The sequence below is a fragment of the Oncorhynchus mykiss genome, chromosome 5 (genome assembly GCF_013265735.2).
Source record: "Oncorhynchus mykiss isolate Arlee chromosome 5, USDA_OmykA_1.1, whole genome shotgun sequence".
Classification (NCBI taxonomy): Eukaryota; Metazoa; Chordata; class Actinopteri; order Salmoniformes; family Salmonidae; genus Oncorhynchus; species Oncorhynchus mykiss.
Genome location: NC_048569.1, coordinates 72,832,316 through 72,851,372, shown reverse-complemented (window position 1 = coordinate 72,851,372; position 19,057 = coordinate 72,832,316). Strand labels below are relative to the sequence as shown.

The 19,057-nt window shown below is 44.0% G+C and overlaps 1 protein-coding gene across 9 annotated transcripts; it reads right to left on the bottom strand.

Moving 5' to 3' along the window:
• Positions 1-58: 58 nt before the first annotated feature.
• LOC110524513 (FYN-binding protein 1) lies at positions 59-17,476 on the bottom strand. Of its 9 annotated transcripts, none has more exons than XM_036978318.1 (19): positions 16,887-17,475; positions 16,631-16,735; positions 13,479-14,971; positions 13,168-13,358; positions 12,304-12,477; positions 11,955-12,093; positions 11,627-11,763; positions 8,322-8,347; positions 7,952-8,134; positions 7,323-7,482; positions 5,289-5,474; positions 4,710-4,794; positions 4,445-4,479; positions 3,338-3,407; positions 3,157-3,252; positions 1,334-1,374; positions 741-777; positions 524-617; positions 59-424 (listed from the first exon to the last, which is right to left on the bottom strand). In XM_036978318.1, exons 2-18 carry the CDS (start codon positions 16,637-16,639, stop codon positions 545-547), a joined length of 3,135 nt encoding a protein of 1,044 aa, XP_036834213.1. In that variant the 5' UTR covers positions 16,640-16,735; positions 16,887-17,475; the 3' UTR covers positions 59-424; positions 524-544. The 9 variants fall into 9 exon arrangements, 4 of the variants coding, with proteins under 4 accessions (XP_036834213.1, XP_036834214.1, XP_036834215.1 ...); XM_036978319.1 differs by having other exon boundaries at positions 3,181-3,252; XM_036978320.1 differs by having other exon boundaries at positions 1,334-1,350; positions 3,181-3,252.
• Between the last annotated feature and the right edge of the window lie 1,581 nt (positions 17,477-19,057).

Genomic DNA, 19,057 nt, shown 5'->3' with positions numbered 1-19,057 from the left:
AGCAATTTCCAATGTAGACACTTGTAAAGATACAGTGGAACCTCAACCAATGGTATCGCATAATTGTCTTTATTAAACATTCTGTATAATGCCCTTCATCTCATCCTCCATAACCCTGGACAGACATCAATACAAGAGATTCAATCCAAAACCGCGCTATAGCGTCCTTGACATTTAACAGTCATTTCAAATTGAAAGGTAATTGCCGACAACTGCAGCATTTATCTTGAATGCTATCTCTGAACACGGTTACCTTAAAAGGCTGCATTGTCGACTAGAGTGCTCAGATTGAATCCCAGCCTAAACAATAACAGAAATAGTCCATCCGATTGCAGGTTGTCCAGACAGATTCTACAAGCCTCCGTCATCTGAGTGATTGTCATGGCGATGACAGACATCTTGCCGTTCTTCCTGTGTTCACCAGCTGCTCATAGAAGAGAACAGACCCAGACGTCATCAATGCCTTATTGACTGATCAACGGTTCTGCTCAGTGGTGACTATTGGAGCTGTAAAGTAACTCACCTGTAGGTAGTTTGTAGTCTACTAAGCGTCACTGATGATGTCTGCATACAGGTCAGGAGGAGGAAGAACCACCATATCTGCCTCCTCTTTAAACCTACAGAGAAACACAGATGCCTGTGACACACCCACTCAGTGACAGCTCAATAACATTCACAACCCAAGACAAGAAAACCTGTGATAAATTACACAATGTGGCATTTATTTCTATCCAACTTACAGGTACACCGTCTCTTGTCCTCCTATGTCCATAGGGCCTGGAAATGAAGCAATGTTTTAAAGGTGATTTCCCCACTGACATCTGAGTGTCAGATTCAAAAGGCAGAAAGTTAATTCCTGTCATTGAACTCGTGAATTCCAACAACATTCTTTCAACGATGAGCTGGTTTCCTGGACCCAGCTTTCTTATTGAGTCAATTAGACCATGCCAACTTCAAGCTCATCTTTCTAACAGTAAAGGTTATTTCAGAATATTTAGGAAAGTCAGCTGACTAACCCCTCGGGACTATTAAATGTAGGATTTTAAAATAATCCTGCAGAAAATGGAAATGTGAATTATAATTCATGGAGATTTTTGTAGGGGTTGAAATTTAAAATCAAGTCAAATAATGTCAATGTGGAAGTTAAACTTCAGAAGCCTTTTTTTGCATTACAGGAAAGTTCTCCTGCAACAGGGTGATCAAATGAAGATCCTACATCTGTATTAAAGGCATGCACAATGGATCATTTGTGTCTAGGTAACCAGCCCAAGAACAATATACCTAATGTGTGGAATGTGTAGGACACAGAATCCACCCATAGCACGTTACTTACTGATCGGTTCTTCAGGTCTTAGAGACAGTAGGGAAAGAGAGCTGGTCAAGTAAGGAGAGAAGAGAAAAAAACAAAACAAGAGAAGAGCAGCTGAAGAAAATGTAGCCTAATTCAGAAGAACAGAATAGCATACTCAGTTGTCCTCATGTTAGGCCCTGATCTGGCCATGCCATATGGCTGTGGGCTACACTAGTTAATGTAGCAGACAATATTTGCTTAGAATTCCATGGCATTATTTTATAGTATGAATAATTGAACAAAGCTGAATAAGATGATTTGAGGGAGTGCGCACATGAAAAGTATTCTGTGTTGAGCAGTTAAAAGAAACAGGTCCTCCTACATGCTTCATTGAGTTGTAACTTCAATTGTGAAAGAAACGTTGGGCTATACGTTTTGATTTTTAAAACATTCTAAAAGGCTGCATGATGAGACTAATGACTTGAAATGGTTGCATGAAAGGCATGAGCTCTGCTTTGTTTGTTGCGCAGGCTATACACACTTAAATCAGTCCGTCATTCACAATTTCTCAGCTGCATCCCCTTTGTGGCCGTAATGCCCCCCCCCCCCCCCCCCCCCCCAAAAAAAATCATCCATGCCTTTTGCAGCCAGTGGCCGTTGTGCCCTTGGGCTGAATATAAGCATTTATAATTCCCTTCTCCCGGCTGCATGCTGAAGCGCCGCTCACTCACATGGCTCTCAGTTATGTGATTGGGTCTCTCATAGGCTACAAGTGAAGACACATCAGGGACGCAACTGCTCGCATCCTTATCCGAGGCGCATATTGAAGATATTTGAAGAACTGTCCACATTTACTTTGTCAGCCAACACAATAAGTGGGCCTAACGAACAGCAAAAGCACTAGCCTATGTCAATCTACAATCCCTCATAGTACAAAAGTTGACCAATTTATTCTGTGTGAGAAATAAATATTCCAAACATAGCCTGGGACAGTTGTGGGATGTGATAGATCCCAAATTAATATAACCACTAGCATAAAAACAAACATTTAAGCAATGAGCCTGAAGCAAAAGGTGAGAACGTTTAGCTTAAAATACTGATAAACTATTAGGCTATTTCTTCACATAAGCACGGCAGTAGGCTACTGTATAAGCGCGAATGTTCCATTAGCAGAAACTCAAGTGAGCATACTCAAAAGTGACAACAAATGCAATTATGCATGTATTGGTTATATTATAAAAGGTGCATTATGGTGAAAATGATCTTCCCTAAACTTAACTCACTGCGTATGCATCTTCGGCTCCTCGCCCATTGTAAAGTGGATTAATGTGCTTCATTTTAAAGAAGTTACTTGGCCACTTCAGTTGTGATAGAAACCTTATCAAAACATATAGGCCTATGGGCTAGGCTACATGAGGTGTGAGACTATGATTTGAAAAAGTCACAAAAAGAAAATGCGCTGTTCGCCTTAAGCTGGGCATCATTCACAAGTGGTAATATATAATATTGTCACCCATCACACCATTCTTTATTTTATCTTGTCATATACACGTGTGAAATTAGTTTTGATTTAGAATGACCATTATCATGCACCTGTCTTGAAACAGGGGCAGCGAAAAGAAATATGTCAATATATATCAATACATTTGCATTGATGTCAGAGTGATTATAGGGACAATAGAGTGCAGAGTACCAGACAGTTAGCATGTTTGGTATTCTACTAATGACCATCAGCAGAGCTTGGAGAAGCCCAATTACCATGACTAAAATGGTCACGTGGAATTTGACTGCCATCATGACTGATTGTGTGGCGGCGGTAATACGGTCACCGTAACAGCCCCAGAGAAACATTCATTCACCTTTACCTCTGTGCGCGCACGTGTGTGTACCTCATGATGGGATCCTCTACAACTGGTTTGTGGAAGAAAGTGGCCAGCTTCTGAAGTGCTTCATGTCTCACCCTGCAGAATAGACAGACACCAGAATGGAGGCTATTGGACAGAATATTGTTAATAGTATTAAAATCATTATCTGTGTGTGACTCACTGCATGTCAATGCCATCCATGCTGGCGTCACTGACTAGGTGTTGGTTGTGGATGCTAGACTCTCTGCTTCCTGGAGGAAGAACAAGCACACAATAATAGCCAACAAGCAATAGTTGTAACTAAAGTCTGGCTTTCATAAGGAACAAAAACAATGTAAGAAAAACAGGAATTGAAGGTTAGTGTAAAGCTGTTCGCTGATAGTCAGGAAGCAAGTTCAGGGAGTGAATACATTTAATTAATAAATGAACAAAACACGAATAGCGCAGACATGAAACAGCAACAATGACGACTGGGGAATAAACCAAAGGGAGTGACATATGAAGGGCAGACGCCGACCAAGATGATCCCGGGGATCAGGAGTGGACTGGTCACCTCTGCTAAGGCGCGGGAACCTGTCGAGCCGGTTGAGGTGCGGGAGCATGACGAACTAGAGCGCCGGAGAGAGCGCATACGTGACAGTATCCCCTCGCCAGCGTGTCCGGCTCCAGCCGCAGGATGCCAACCACAGGGACGATCCTGGGGACCCAGAGCGGACGGGTCGCCTCCACTGAGGCGAAGAAACCTGACGAACCGGCAGAGGCACGGGAACCTGTTCATCAGCTGAGGCACGGGAGCCTATCGAGCCTGCTGAGGTATGGAAACCCGTCGGGCCAGCTGACGCAGAGGAACCGGAGGCCTCCCAGGTAGCTCCGGTTTGGACACCCTGACTCAACATCACCTCCAACACCAAAACAAACACAAAAAAACACTCCCTGATGCTTCCCTTTGTTGAGTTGTCATTCTGTAACGCTGAGAGTCAGGAAGCAAGTTCAGGGAGGGAAGCCGTTTCATAAATAAATGAACGAAACACGAACAGAGCATCAACATGAAACAAGAACAATGATGACTGGGGAAGAAACCAAATGGAGTGACATATAAAGGGCAGGTAATCAAGGAGGTGATGGAGTCCAGGTGAGTGTCACTATCGTAACGCTGGTGACAGGTGTGCTCCATAACGAGCAGCCTGGTGACCTAGAGGCCGGAGAAGGAGCACACGTGACAGTTAGGCCAGTCACTTCTCATTGATAGTTAGGTCATTGTGTGGTTTGACTGTGGTGTTTCACTCACCCATCTCTGGCATGGACATTGTTTGGATGTGGTCTCTGTAGAAGAGAATGGAGAACATTCATAGGTTAAACCTGCATGGATTTTGGACACAGCTGTAATCAGACATAACACCCTCAACCTCATGTATAAACCTTGTCTATACATATTCCATAATCTCCCTTCGTTAAAAGTTTTTCCAATTAAAGGACATATACTCTAACAGTCCCTACTTCTAAATGTCACTGTTAAAATAGTCAATATTGGAATTTCTGTGTTATGGACTGACCTCTCTGCGGGGTCTTCCTCGATGAGGGAGGAGAGAGGTTCATCATCATCATCATCATGTGCCCACTCCTCACTGTCGTCTGTGACTGGGGAGAGAACAGAGTTTATTTGGATCCACAATATTGCATGTGTGCATGTTGTGATGACCCTCCCACTCTGTCTGCCGTATTCTTTCTCTTTGCTCTCGTTTTCCTTATTAGGATGCCAGTGGGCGGAGCCGGGAGGGTCGTCAGTGACATGGGACATACCTGGGCCTGTCCCAGGATAAATACACCACTTTCCCGTTCATGGAGGAGACTCTCTCCATGCAGACACCTTAATAGATTTTGTTGTGGTACTTTTGTGGCCTTTTGTTTGTTTGCTTTGGCACCTTTCAACATCCACATTTATGCATGCAAACACTCACTTACACTACTGATTACACACACACACACCATTGTTAATTGTATTTAGTTTACTTTATTTAATACATATAGTTTGTTATTCCTCGTCTCCACGTTGTTTCTCTTTTGTTATGAACTTCGAGCCAGTTTGTGACAATGTGCACTAAATTATTGACTGTAATCAGTGAAGTACTTACAGCTGCCTGTATCTTCCTGAAATGGGTAGTGATTGGGTGTCCTGCTGTCCATACTGGCCACCTCGCCTCCTCCCTGTTCTACCATAGTGGTAATGTTTTTACAGCTGATGGCTCGAGAAGCCCTCTTCCCCATTTCCAACATCTCCTTAATGTCCAGATCCACGTCGCTCACTGAGATGTATCCATCTACATACACACATACAGTACCAGTCAAAAGTTTGGACACACTTAGTCATTCAAGGGGTTTTCTTGATGTGTACTATTTTCTACATTGTAGAATAATAGTGAAGACATCAAGACTATGAAATAACATATGGAAAAATGTAGTAACCAAAATAGTTTAAACAAATCAAAACATATTTTAGATTCTTCAAAATAGCCACCCTTTGCCTTGATGACAGCTTTGCACACTCTTGGCATCCTTTCAACCAGCTTCATGAGGAATGCTTTTACAACAGTCTTGAAGGAGTTCCTACATATGCTGAGCACTTGTTGGCTGCTTTTCCTTCACTCTGCAGTCCAACTCATGTGGACTGCAGATTGTGGAGGCCAGGTCATCTGATGCAGCACTACATCACTCTCTATGGTCAAATAGCCCTTACACAGCCTGGAGGTGTGTTTTGGGTCATTGTCCTGTTGAAAAACATGATAATCCCACTAAGCGCAAACCAAATGGGATGGCGTATTGCTGCAGAATGCCGTGGTAGCCATGCTGGTTAAGTGTGCCTTCTAAATAAATCACATTAATGTCCATTGCTCGTGTTTCTTGGTTCAAGCAAGTCTCTTCTTATTGGTGTCCTTTATTAGTGGTTTATTTGTAGCAATTGACCATGAAGGCCTGATTCACATGGTCTCTGAACAGTTGATGTTGAGATGTGTCTGTTACTTGAGCTCTGTGAAGCTTTTATTTGGGCTGCAATTTCTGAGGCTGGTAACTAATAAACTTATCCTCTGCAGCAGAGGTAACTCTGGGTGTTCCTTTCCTGTGTCGGTCCTCATGAGAGCCAGTTTCATCATAGCACTTGATGGTTTTTGCGACTGCACTTGAAGAAACTTTCAAAGTACTTGAAATTTTCCAGATTGACTGACCTTCATGTCTTAAAGTAATGATGGACTGTAATTTCTTGTTGCTTATTTGATCTGTTCTTGCCATAATATGGACTTGGTCTTTTACCAAATAGTGCTATCTTGTGTATACCACCCCTACCTTGTCACAACACATCTGATTGGCTCAAGCGCATTAAGGAAATAAATTCCACAAATGAACTTTTAATAAGGCACACCTGTTTATTGAAATGCATTCCAGGTGACTACCTCATGAAGCTGGTTAAGAGAATGTCAAGAGTGTGCAAAGCTGTCATCAAGGCAAAGGGTGGCTACTTTGAAGAATCTCAAATGTATTTTGATTTGTTTAACACTTTTTTGGTTACTACATGATTCCATATGTGTTATTTCATAGTTTTGATGTCTTCACTATTATTCTACATAGTAGAAAATAGTAAAAAAATAATGAAAAACCCTTGAATGGGTAGGTGTGTCCAAACTTTGACTGGTACTGTACATATAACATATACAGATGTAGGATCTTATTTTGAGCCTGCAGCAACATGAAATGTGAATTATTATTTGTGGACATTTTTGTAGGGTTTGATACATTTTTCGTTAGGACAAATCAAGTCTGACATTTCAAATGGGAAATTACAAGCTTTAGAAACCTTTTTGAAAGTCAAATACACTACAAGTTTGAATTTCCTACTGTGCACCTGTTATAACCCGGGTTAGGGATTGGCCGGGGTAGGCCGTCACTGTAAATAACAGTGTGTTCTTAACGGATTTGCTTAGTTAAATAAAGGTTAAATAAAATACAAAATAAATAATAACAACTGAGATGTACCCGTCTATTCACACACATAGATATGTAAACCTATATTTCAAACAACTACTCCAGATTGAGCCATTCATTTGACAGATTTTATGCACATCTGTATTTGTGTAGAGGTCAGAGGTCAGGGATTAGGGAGGTGTGTAACCTACATGTATTAGTGCTGTTCCTGGCCAGCCATTTTCCTTTCGGGCAGTTTGTGGTCCGTATGATGCTGACTATGTCCCCGTTCTTCACAGCCAGGTCGTTCTTATGTCCTTTAGACGCTACCATCACTGTAGCCTGGTATATAGCCTCCTTCTGACCTGTTATCTACACACACACACAGGTAAATACACTCTCAGCAGCCCATACTGTATTTACTGTAGAGGAGCGTGATTAATGTAAGTCTGTTAATCCGTTAACGGCATAAACTGCTAGTGGGGCTGCTACTGTTGGTATTACCTTGTGTATTAACCTGTGTATAACAGTGCGTATTAGTGTAGTGTGCAGTGTGTATACTAGCAACACTGATATTTCTTTGATAAGTCCCGACTCTTCTCCCATCGCCAGAATTCAGATTTGAGATCCAAAATCATTCATTTGTGTCATTGGGAGACTTGCTCAAAAATTCAAGTTAACCCTGTAAATCTCAAGTCAAAATAAATCTCTCTGTGATAGAAGTTATTACCGTGTTAACATGTTGTTCAGATAATCTGCCATCCTGAGGAATGAAATCACTGGTTTCTACTGCCGAGAATACTATTTCACCCTCCTCTCCTCTTCCCTTAGGGTTACTTACCTTAAACTTCTTCATCTCATTTTCTTTCTTCTCTCTCTCTTTCTGCTCTTTCCTCTCTCTTTCTTTCTGTTCTTTCTTCTCCTTCTCCAAACTTTGTTTTTCTTTCTTTTTCATTTGTTTCTCATCTGGGGTTTCCGAGGCAGTCTTCTTCAAGAACAAGTCAGTCTTGGGTGTTTCTTCTGTCTGTAAACAATTGGAAGATGAAGGACATGTCTGTCCAGATCTTTACTGGGTCATTAGATTTACACAGGATAGATGCAGAGAAGTACCTGAGCGATAGATCAGGCTTACTGTGTGTAATACAGACCTCGGTCAAATACCTTCAAATACTGAGCTATCAACTAATCAAAACACCCAGAATATTCCTTACCGGAAGCTGAGTCTCAGCATATGGGTCTGTGAAAGATGAAAGGAAGAGAAATAGTTAAGAAAACATGATGACATCTGAGCCCATCATTTCTGTTCATTTGTTTTATTGGCTGCAGTTATGGCTAGATAAGATCCAATCATGAGTGAGAAAGCAATGTCAGTCTTAAGGGTGATAGGAGAAAAGATTAAAGGAGTAAGATGTCTCCGCTCAGACATAAAAACACATTAGCCTCACTGTCTGGACTACATTACATTACATACAGTACACACACACACACACACACATCTGACCTCATCTCTCATACCCACAGCTGGAAAGTGTCATATGGTGGACAGCATCTAATGTTCTTTCTGATGCAACATGGCGCCGACAGAGATGGACGCCTCGCTTCGCATTCTTAGGACACTATGCAGTATTTCATTTTTTTATGTATTATTTTTTACATTGTTACCTCAGGAAATCTTAAGTCTTATTACATACAGCTAGGAAGAACTATTGGCTATAAGAGCAATGTCAATTTACCAACATTACGATCAGGAATATGACTTTCCCGAAGCGGATCTTCTATTTGGACCACAACCCAGGACAATGGATCGGATCCCAGTAGGCGACCCAAAACAACGGTGCCGCAGAAGGGGCAGACGGAGCGGTTTTCTGGTCAGGCACCGTAGACGGGCACATTGCTCACTGTCCCCGAGTATACTACTCGCCATTGTCCAGTCTCTTGACAACAAGGTAAACGAAATTCGAGCAAGGATTGCCTTCCAGAGAGACATCAGAGATTGTAACATTCTTTGTTTCACGGAAACATGGCTCACTCGGGATACGTTATCAGAGTTGGCACAGCCACCTGGTTTCTTCACGCATCGTGCCGACAGAAACAAACATCTCTCTGGTAAGAAGAATGGTGGGGGTGTATGCCTTATGATTAACGAGTTGTGGTGTGATCATAACAACATACAGGAACTCAAGTCCTTTTGTTCACCTGACCTACAATTCCTTACAATCAAATGGCGACTCTATTATCTACCAAGAGAATTATCTTCGATTTTTATCACAGCCGTGTATATCCCCCCCAAACAGACACCTCGACGGCCCTGAAAGAACTTCATCTGACTCCATGTAAACTGGAAACCACATATCCTGAGGCTGCATTTATTGTAGCTGGGGATTATAACAAAGCTAATCTGAAAACAAGGCTCCCTAATTTTTATCACCATATCGAATGTGCGACCCGGGCTGGCAGCATTCTGCATCATTGCTACTCTAACTTCCGCGACGCATACAAAGCCCTCCCTCGCCCTCCTTTCGGCAAATCTGACGACAATGCCATTGCTCCCAACCTATAGACAGAAACTAAAACACCCGTGCTCAGGTCTGTTCAACACTGATCCCACCAATCTGATTCCATGCTTCAAGATTGCTTCGATCACGTGGACTGGGATATGTTCCGGATTGCCTCAGACAACAACATTGATGTATACGCTGATTCGGTGGGCGAGTTTATTAGCAAGTCCATCGGTGATGTTGTACCCACTGTGATTATTAAAACCTTCCCCAACCAAAAACCGTGGATTGATGGCAGCAATCGCGCAAAACTGAAAGCGCAAACCACTGCTTTTAATCATGGCAAGGTGACCAGAAACATGACCGAATTCAAACAGTGTAGCTATTCCCTCCGCAAGGCAATCAAACAAGCTAAGCGTCAGTATAGAGACAAAGTAGAGTCGCAATTCAACGGCTCAGACATGAGAAGTATGTGGCAGGGTCTACAGACAATCACGGATTACAAAAAGAAAACCAGCTCCGTCGCGGACATCAGTCTTTCTCCCAGACAAACTAAACAACTTCTTTGCTCGCTTTGAGGACAATACAGTGCCACTGACACAGCCCGCTACCAAAACCTGTGGGCTCTCCTTCACCGCAGCTAACGTGAGTAAAATGTTTTTACGTGTTAACCCTCGCAAGGCTGCCGGCCCAGACTGCATCCCTAGTCGTGTCCTCAGAGCATGCGCAGACCAACTGGCTGGTGTGTTTACAGACATATTCAATCAATCCCTATCCCAGTCTGCTGTTCCCACATGCTTCAAGAGGGCCACCATTGTTCCTGTTCCCAAGAAAGCTAAGGTAACTGAGCTAAACGACTATCGCCCCGTAGCACTCACTTCCGTCATCATGAAGTGCTTTGAGAGACAAGTCAAGGATCATATCACCTCCACCCTACCTGACACCCTAGACACACTCCAATTTTCTTACCGCCCAAATGGGTCTCGACCCCACCCTGTGCAACTGGGTCCTGGACTTTCTGATGGGCCGCCCCCAGGTGGTGGGGGTAGGAAACAACATCTCCACTCCGCTGATCCTCAACACTGGGACCCCACAAGGGTGCGTTCTCAGCCCTCCCCTGTACTCCCTGTTCACCCATGACTGCGTGGCCATGCATGCCTCCAACTCAATCATCAAGTTCGCAGACGACACCTCAGTGGTAAGCTTGATTACCAACAATGACGAGACGGCCTACAGGGAGGAGGTGAGGGCCCTCGAACTGTGGTGTCAGGAAAATAACCTCACACTCAACGTCAACAAAACAAAGGAGATGATCGTGGACTTCAGGAAACAGCAGAGGGAGCACCTCCCTATCCACATCGACGGGACAGTAGTGAAGAAGGTGGAAAGTTTTAAGTTCTTCAGCGTACACATCACGGACAAACTGAAATGGCCCATCCACACAGACAGCGTGGTGAAGGTGCAGCAGTGCCTCTTCAACCTCAGGAGGCTGACGAAATATGGCTTGTCACCAAAAACACTCAAACTTTTACAGATGCACAATCGAGAGCATCCTGTCGGGCTGTATCACCGCCTGGTATGGCAATTGCTCCATCCACAACCGTAAGGCTCTCCAGAGGGTAGTGAGGTCTGCACAACGCATCACCGGGGGTAAACTACCTGCCCTCCAGGACACCTACACCACCCGATGTCACAGGAAGGCCAAAAAGATAATCAAGGACATCATCCACCTGAGCCACTGCCTGATCACCCCGCTATCATCCAGAAGGTGAGGTCAGTACAGGTGCATCAAAGCTGGGACCAGGAGACTGAAAAACAGCTTCTATCTAAAGGCCATCAGACTGTTGAGTGGCATGCTGCCAACATACTGACTCAAATCTCTAGCCACTTTAATAATTAAAAATAGGATGTAATAAATGTATCACTAGTCACTTTAAACAATGCCACATTATATAATGTTTACATACTGTACATTACTCATCTCATATGTATATACTGTACTCGATAGTAGAACTTACTGTAAGGCGCCTGTGTCTTACTCTTCGCTGTTCCTTTCTTTTTCTTGGTAGGTTGACCCTTGACCTTCTGCTTGGCTGAGGGCATGTCCTCATAGGCATTGCCACAGCTCTCATTGGTGCTGTCTTCTGCCTGGGCTCTGGAGAGTTGGAGGTGGGAGAACGGTCAGTCAGTGACAAAACATGACATAGAGCACTATTCTAGTGGAGAACAAGAGCTGGATATGTTCTTGAGAACTAGGTACGAACTAGGTAACTAGGTAAGAGATAGCTGATTGTTAGTTTGTCTGCATTTAGTGGGGCAAACTCAGGGTCACCGTATTCTCCGTACCCCCACTTAGACACCCCTAATTCCACTAAGTCTGCAGGCTGGAACTCCGGGGCTTCCAATTCCAGAACATCTGATCCTACATCCTCAAACTCAGGAATGTTGAGAGCAGAATCAGCTGAAGGAACAGGAATCTCCACAGCTGTGAAGAGACACAGATAGTTACTCAACAAGAACAACCACACACTGATAACAATACACTATCCTTTCCATTTTAGCGTGTGTGTCTGGGAATGTGAGATATGCTTGTTTATGTGTAATGTGTTTTGTTTCTGTGGTTTGTAAACACAATGCTGTGGAGCTCTTTAGAAACAGAACATGTCCAGTATGAGGAGAAGTTGGTAAAATGGACCATAGGCAGTAAGGTCCACGGAGGGGAGTTGGGGGGGTTTCTCTGGCGGGGATCCTCGGGTGGAGGCCTCTGGGAGGCACTTTCTTGGGGGAGGAGGGGGCACCACAAACAGGTCTGGTAGGAGGTCCCTTGCACCCTTCTCTGCTATCCCCTCCAACATAGGAGGCGCCTGCCCTAAAGAGAGAGAGGGAGGGAGGGGGAGAGAGAGAGAGAGTGGTTCAATACTAAGAAAGCTAAAGCAGTGAAACCTACAGTGTAGGTTATAGTGTTGTTGTAGTGTAACGCTGTGAAGCGAAAAGACTTCAGTCAACACCTATGGCCTCTTTAAAAGGCTTTGTTAAAGTTGAAGACAATAACAGCAGCACCCAATCATGCTGTTCCTCTACACCACAGTGACAGTTAAAATACCTTCTCTACTCCTCCCTACTCTTCTCCTCTCTTCCCCCTCTACTCTGCCTACATTCCCCCACTCCTGTTCTCCTCCTCTACTCCGCCCTACTCTCCTCCTCCTCTACTCTGCCTACATTCCCCCACTCCCATTCTCTTCCTCTATGCCGCCCTCCTCCTCTCCTCCTCCACCCTACTCTCCCCCTCTCCTCTCTCTCCCCTTCTCAGGACAGAGTTGTTTCTGGCTCTGAGAGGTAGAGAGGTATTTTACCTGCTCTGCTTTTTAGTGTCTGCAGCTTTGCAACAACACCCATTGTCTTACCTGGGGTGTAAGGGATGAGCTGCTCTCCTGTGTACTTCATGTTCAGAGTACAAAAGCAGAGTGAACAGAAGATGGAAAGAGAGGGAGAGGAAGAGAGAGAACAGGGGTCTCAGGGAGAGAGATGTACAGAGAAATAGAGGGAGAGAGACACTTACTAATGTCAATACCTTTGACTAGGGCCGGTATCAGGGTTGTAGGGGCCGCCGCCCCTGCCTGGTCATCGTAGTCGATTGGTGGGAGCTCAGGTAGCGATTTCACCGGGGTGGGGCTAGGACTGTGGGGGGGTGGGGTTAGGTCCTCTATGGTGGGTGTGATAGGTCTGGAGGGGATGGGGGTCATAAGAGGGCTGGGGGGAATGGAGTTAACATTAACATAATAATAACAATATGGTCATTTATCGGACTCTTTCATCCAAAGTGACTGGGGGATAGTGTTAATGTGTATGTATTGAAGTTATATTGTGTACCTGGTGAGCGTCCTCTTAGCTTTCTCCAGCGCATTGAAGATTATCTCTGATCCTCTTTTTTTTGGTGGACTCATCTCTTCTGCTCGTCCTAGAGCCAACAGGGCCGAGAGTGGCCGTTCCTGGACTCCCACGGGCCTCTCAGGCTGGAGGGACGGGGGTGCGACTGAGGGGTCACCAGCCGGGGGAGGGGGGGTGTGAGAGGGAAGTCGAGAGGCAGAGGTCTTGACTATAACAGCAATATCCACTACTACAGACTCAGGGTCAAGTTCAGCAGCTGGAGGTGTAGGGGGAGGAGGAGGAGGAGAGGGGGTAGGGTCAGGGGGTGGGGATGGAGTGGCAATAACAGGTGGAGGTGGGGTGGAGGTAGAGATTGTAGGTGGGGAGGGGACAGCAGGGAGTATATGGGTGACTGGGGGAGCTGGTATTGGGCTGAATGGGGCAGTAACAGGGGAAGGGGTAGGGCGGACTGATACTGGCAGGGTGGGGGCTGGGATGGTTTCAGCTGAGGGTTTAAGACTGAGGGTTTCAGGAATGTGATCAATGATAGGAGGGTCAGGGATCACTGGGATGGGGTTAGGTGGTGTAACGACTGTAATGGCTTCAGCTGCTGGTGCAGGTTTCAGGGTGGGGGGTAACAGGGTAAATACTGGGTTATGAGTCAGCTCCAGGGGTAAGGGGGAATCTAGTACTGGGGCAGGTATCGAGGCAGAGGGTAAGTGAACATTGTGTACTGCTGGGGAAGGTGGGATAATGACGGTACGTATAGGTATATCACCAAGGGGGGCTGGGGTTCCGAAGGTGGTTAGAGGCATGAGAGGTTCAGGGTCAGCCAGGTCTGGGCTGGCTATGTCCAGTATGGGGAAAGGAAGAAGCTCAACTCTCCCCTCTTTCCTCTTCTTCCCTGTTTTCACTGACTTCCCGATGCCCAGAAAACCCTTCTTCTTTGTTGTGTTTATGGGTGGTGGTGACATGTCTACCAGCTCAACACTACCCCCCTTAGACCCCCCAGGGGACAGCAGGGACACCTTCTTGTTCTTCATGGCCAGGTCTGCTTCTTTCTTCTGTTTCTGGTCCAGCAGATCTGACCTCACCACTACTTCTACAATATCTTTCCCTCCATTCATCCTTTCATCCGACTTCTCTTTATCAGCCTTCACCTCTGCCTTATTTTTCCCTAGTAATTTCACCTTCCCCTCATCCTTGTCTTTGCTCTTCACCTTCTTCTCCTCCTTGACGACTCTGGATGCGATGCCACCCGGCCCCTGAAGGGAGGAGAGGAGGGAAGGTCGAGCACCGCGCGGTAGGAAGTGCGAGTTGGAGGGTGTATGTGATGTGGAGTTGAGGGTAGGAAGGCAGTTTGTAGGGCTTTGAGGAGGAGGCAGGACTTTAGGTTTCTCAGGGAGAGCAGATTTGGTCCCGGGCTGCTTCAGCAGCAACACTTCCTCATCCTGGAACTTTGCCCTCAAGGACTTGAAGTCCAGAAAGTCTTCTTCCTATCAGACAGAGAAAGGAGGGGAGGACATTTCAAACTTGTAGTGTATTTGAGGTTTAAAAAGGCTTCTGAAGTTTGTGATTTCCACTTTGAATTTATTTAGACTTGATTTTGTATCAACCACTACAAAAATGGAATTCATTATAATCAACATAATAATTCACATTTCCTGTTGCTGCAGGATTATTTTCCTGCTGTAGCAAACTGGCTCAAATTAAGATCTTACATCTGTATCTCTCTCTTTTCACAGTCTAATTCAACATGAGATAAAACAAACTAAGTGACCGTATCATTATTTTCAAGGTGGGGTGCACAACCCCCAAAGCATCTTCCAGACACTCTGGCACCAAAACTGCCAATAGAAACCCATAGAAGCCTAATTCCTTTAGGTGAGAGCCTGGGGGCAATAGAACTATAGGTCAGGGGCCCAGGGCTTTTGTGTGTGTGCTGACGGACCAGTCACCAGTTGGGCTGCTATACCACATGATGACTATTACACACACACACACACACACACACTTTAAATCAAATCTGAAAAAAAGTGTTGCCATTACCTGCATTAAATAATGTTACATTTAAACAATAAAGCCACACATAGTAATAAACGAGAGAGAAGAACCTCTGTCTTATTTCAACATGGAGTTACAAGCCATCGAACACACCTTGTCCATTTGTGACAACCAGCCAAATCACGGGTTGGTTGTCACACAGTATGGGTTTGGTTGTCACAATGTTTGCTACTAGTTTATTCCCTTTGTAACAGGACATTAAGCAATATAGTATACTTATGCAATAAGGCGAGAGGGGGTGTGGTATATCTCCAATATACCACGGCTTAGGGTTGTTCTTAGGCATGACCCAACATGTTTATAAACTGGTTACCAACATAATTAGAGCAGTAAAAATACGTGTTTTGTCCTACCCATGGCATACGATCTGATATACCATGGCTGTCAGCCAATCAGCATTCAGGGTTCGAACCACCCAGTTTATAAAGCGACTTAGAAATCGCCTTTCTTTGATATTCCCAACAAAATTCTGCATTTTATGCCTTGAGAACAATATATGACATTTTGAGTAAATTTGTGTGTATGCACAAACATCTGTAGATTGAGAGTGTGTGACAGAAAATATATGTTTGTGAGAGAGAGGCAACAAACCCAGATAGCACAGATACCTCGGCCCAACATTATGCTTCGGGAAGAAGCAGTTTAACACATTGTTTGACAATTTGCCAGACGTCTCACAGATGTTTGTAGAATAGCTACATTCGAAATGCTACAGTTTTACATCGTTTATAAGTCGGCCAGGCATCAACATTCTTCCCAATGTCCAATCGCTCTCCACACCACATATACCACCCCAACATCATTTAAAAAAAAAACGTTGAAACACAAATGCCCCTCACCTCAATGTTTTGTCATGCTGACATTAAATTGTTCAGGTGGATGAGTTCTTTCAAAGAATTCACACATTTGAATTTTACAATTATCACACAGCACCCTGTAGAGTGGGAGTACTATGCACTATGACAACCAACCCGTGAGACAATCAACCCCGGTCTCCGCTATACCGGGACGGCGCTGTGTGCGTGCAAGGGAGAGAGAAAATGAGAAGCGACCAGTACTGAAAGTGTAATAACACCAGATAAAAGTATTACCTGGTCCATCGTGCGTAATTCCACCAGGCAGAGAGACAGCTATGGGTAGCCTTGTTCTGCCGCTCTTGTATTTCTCCAGGTGTCAGCTTCTGCCTCTTATTCTGGCTATTTCATGTAGCGTCATTACACCAAGCAGTTACACAAAACAATCAACGCAATAACTCTGAATAACGTTTTCCAGTGGCAACAGCCCAGGAGGCTACCGGTAATGTTACTGTTGTCATCAACTAATAGAGGATTGGGCTAGTCTACATACCTTTACACTCTCTCAGGATGTCTTCCTTAGCTTCAGGGGTGGACGGTCTCGGAAGAGAGTCAGGTGGAATTATCTCTCTCGCTCTCATATAATTATTCACGCTCACATCGCAGAAACGGTCCGTCCAGCTAAACGGGTCAGTCAGCCAGCGGGTATCGTGGTGTATGTCGAGAGCGCAAGGCATTTCAACGCAACGTGCATGATGAACTTTCTGACAGCTTTCATCAAAAAGGAATGCTGCCTGACAGGTGTGCGTGCGTGTCATTACTCGCAGCTGGTGCCATAGAAGCGCGATTGTTGACAAATCACAATGAAATGCTCATTAAACTTGTTCCCCCCTCCTTTACCACGGCAGGCTATACACTTTGCTCATATGACACATGTTGGGCAAACAGAACCATGTTGCCTAATTACAGATGTGATAGTCTACATGCTATTGTGTGTGCCTATTAATATGGCAGTGATACAGAATATTTGGCCCTAGAACCATGTTGTCTAAAGCTATATTAAATATTCTAGACTGGTGGTTCCCAAACTTGTTATAGTCCCGTACCCCTTCAAACATTCAACCTCCAGATGCTTACCCCCTCTAGCACCAGGGTCAGAGCTCTCTCAGATGTTGTTTTTTTGTCATCATTGTAAGCCTGCCACACACATACTATATGAAACATGTATTAAAACCTCTATAGGATCAGTGGGCGATCACTGGACGGTTGAGCTAACGTAGGCTAATGCGATTAGCATGAGGTTGTAAGTAACAATACAATTTCCCAGGACATAGACATATCAAATCAAATCAAATTTTATTTGTCACACATACACATGGTTAGCAGATGTTAATGCGAGTGTAGCGAAATGCTTGTGTTTCTAGTTCCGACAATGCAGTAATAACAAGTAATCTAACTAACAATTCCAAAACTACTGTCTTGTACACAGTGTAAGGGGATCTGATATAGGCAGAATGCTTACATTTTAGTTAGCTACTGTAAATTGGACAGTGCAGTTATTACAGTGAAAGAATATCATGCTATTGTTTGAGGAGAGTGCACAGTTATGAACTTCAAAAGTGATTAATAAACCAATTAGGCACATACACAGGCAGATACACTGCAAAGTGGCCAACAGTGGCCAAAATCTAAATTGCTCCTGGGCTGGAAATATACATTATGGCCTTTCTGTTGCATTTCAAAGATGATGGTACAAAAAACCCCGTTTTTTTCTTTGAATTATCTTTTACCAGATCTAATGTATTTCACATTTCCACAAACTTCAAAGTATTTCCTTTCAAATGGTATCAAGAATATGCATATCCCTGCTTCAGGTCCTGAGCTACAGGCAGTTAGATTTGAGTATGCCATTTAGCCGCCCATTTTCTTTCCATTTTTGCATAAAATGACATACCCAAATCTAACTGCCTGTAGCTCAGGTCCTGAAGCAGGGATATGCATATTCTTGATACCATTTGAAAGGAAATACTTTGAAGTTTGTGGAAATGTGAAATTAATGTAAGAGAATATAACACATTAGATCTGGTAAAAGAAAATTCAAAGAAAACTGTTTTTTTTTGTACTATCATATTTAAAATGCAAGAGAATGGCCATAATGAATTATTCTAGCCCAGGCGCAATTTAGACTTTGGCCACTAGATGGCAAAACTATATGTGCAAAATTTTAGAGTGATTCAGTGAACTCTTGCATATCTATTCAAAATGTTGTATTAAGACTGCCCAAATGTGCCTAACTCGTTTATTAATATATTTTCAAATTCATAATTGTGCACTCTCCTCAAACAATAGCATGGTATTCTTTCACTCTAATAGCTACTGTAAATTGGACAGTGCAGTTAGATTAACAAGAATTGAAGCTTTCTGCCCATATCAGATATGTCTATGTCCTGGGATTTTTTTTGTTTCTTACAACCTTATGCTAATCACATTAGCCTACGTTAGCTCAATGGTCCCGCAGACGGAACACTGATCTTGAAGAAGTTTTAAATAATTGTCCACACACAGTCTGTGCCTGTATTTAGTTTTCATGCTAGTGTGGGCTGAGAATCCACTCTCAGATAGGTACGTGGTTGCAAAGGGCATCAGTGTCTTAACAGCGCAATTTGCCAAAGGGAAAAACTGAGTGCAACCCTATCCAGAAATCTGGCAGTGTCTTCTGATTAA

Coding starts and splice junctions, on each gene's coding strand:
- LOC110524513 (XM_036978318.1), bottom strand. Junction 7,483..7,951: donor ATGAGATGAAGAAGTTTAAG/GTAAGTAACCCT, acceptor GTGTGTGTGTAG/ATAACAGGTCAGAAGGAGGC. Junction 3,408..4,444: donor AATGTCCATGCCAGAGATGG/GTGAGTGAAACA, acceptor TTCTTCCTCCAG/GAAGCAGAGAGTCTAGCATC.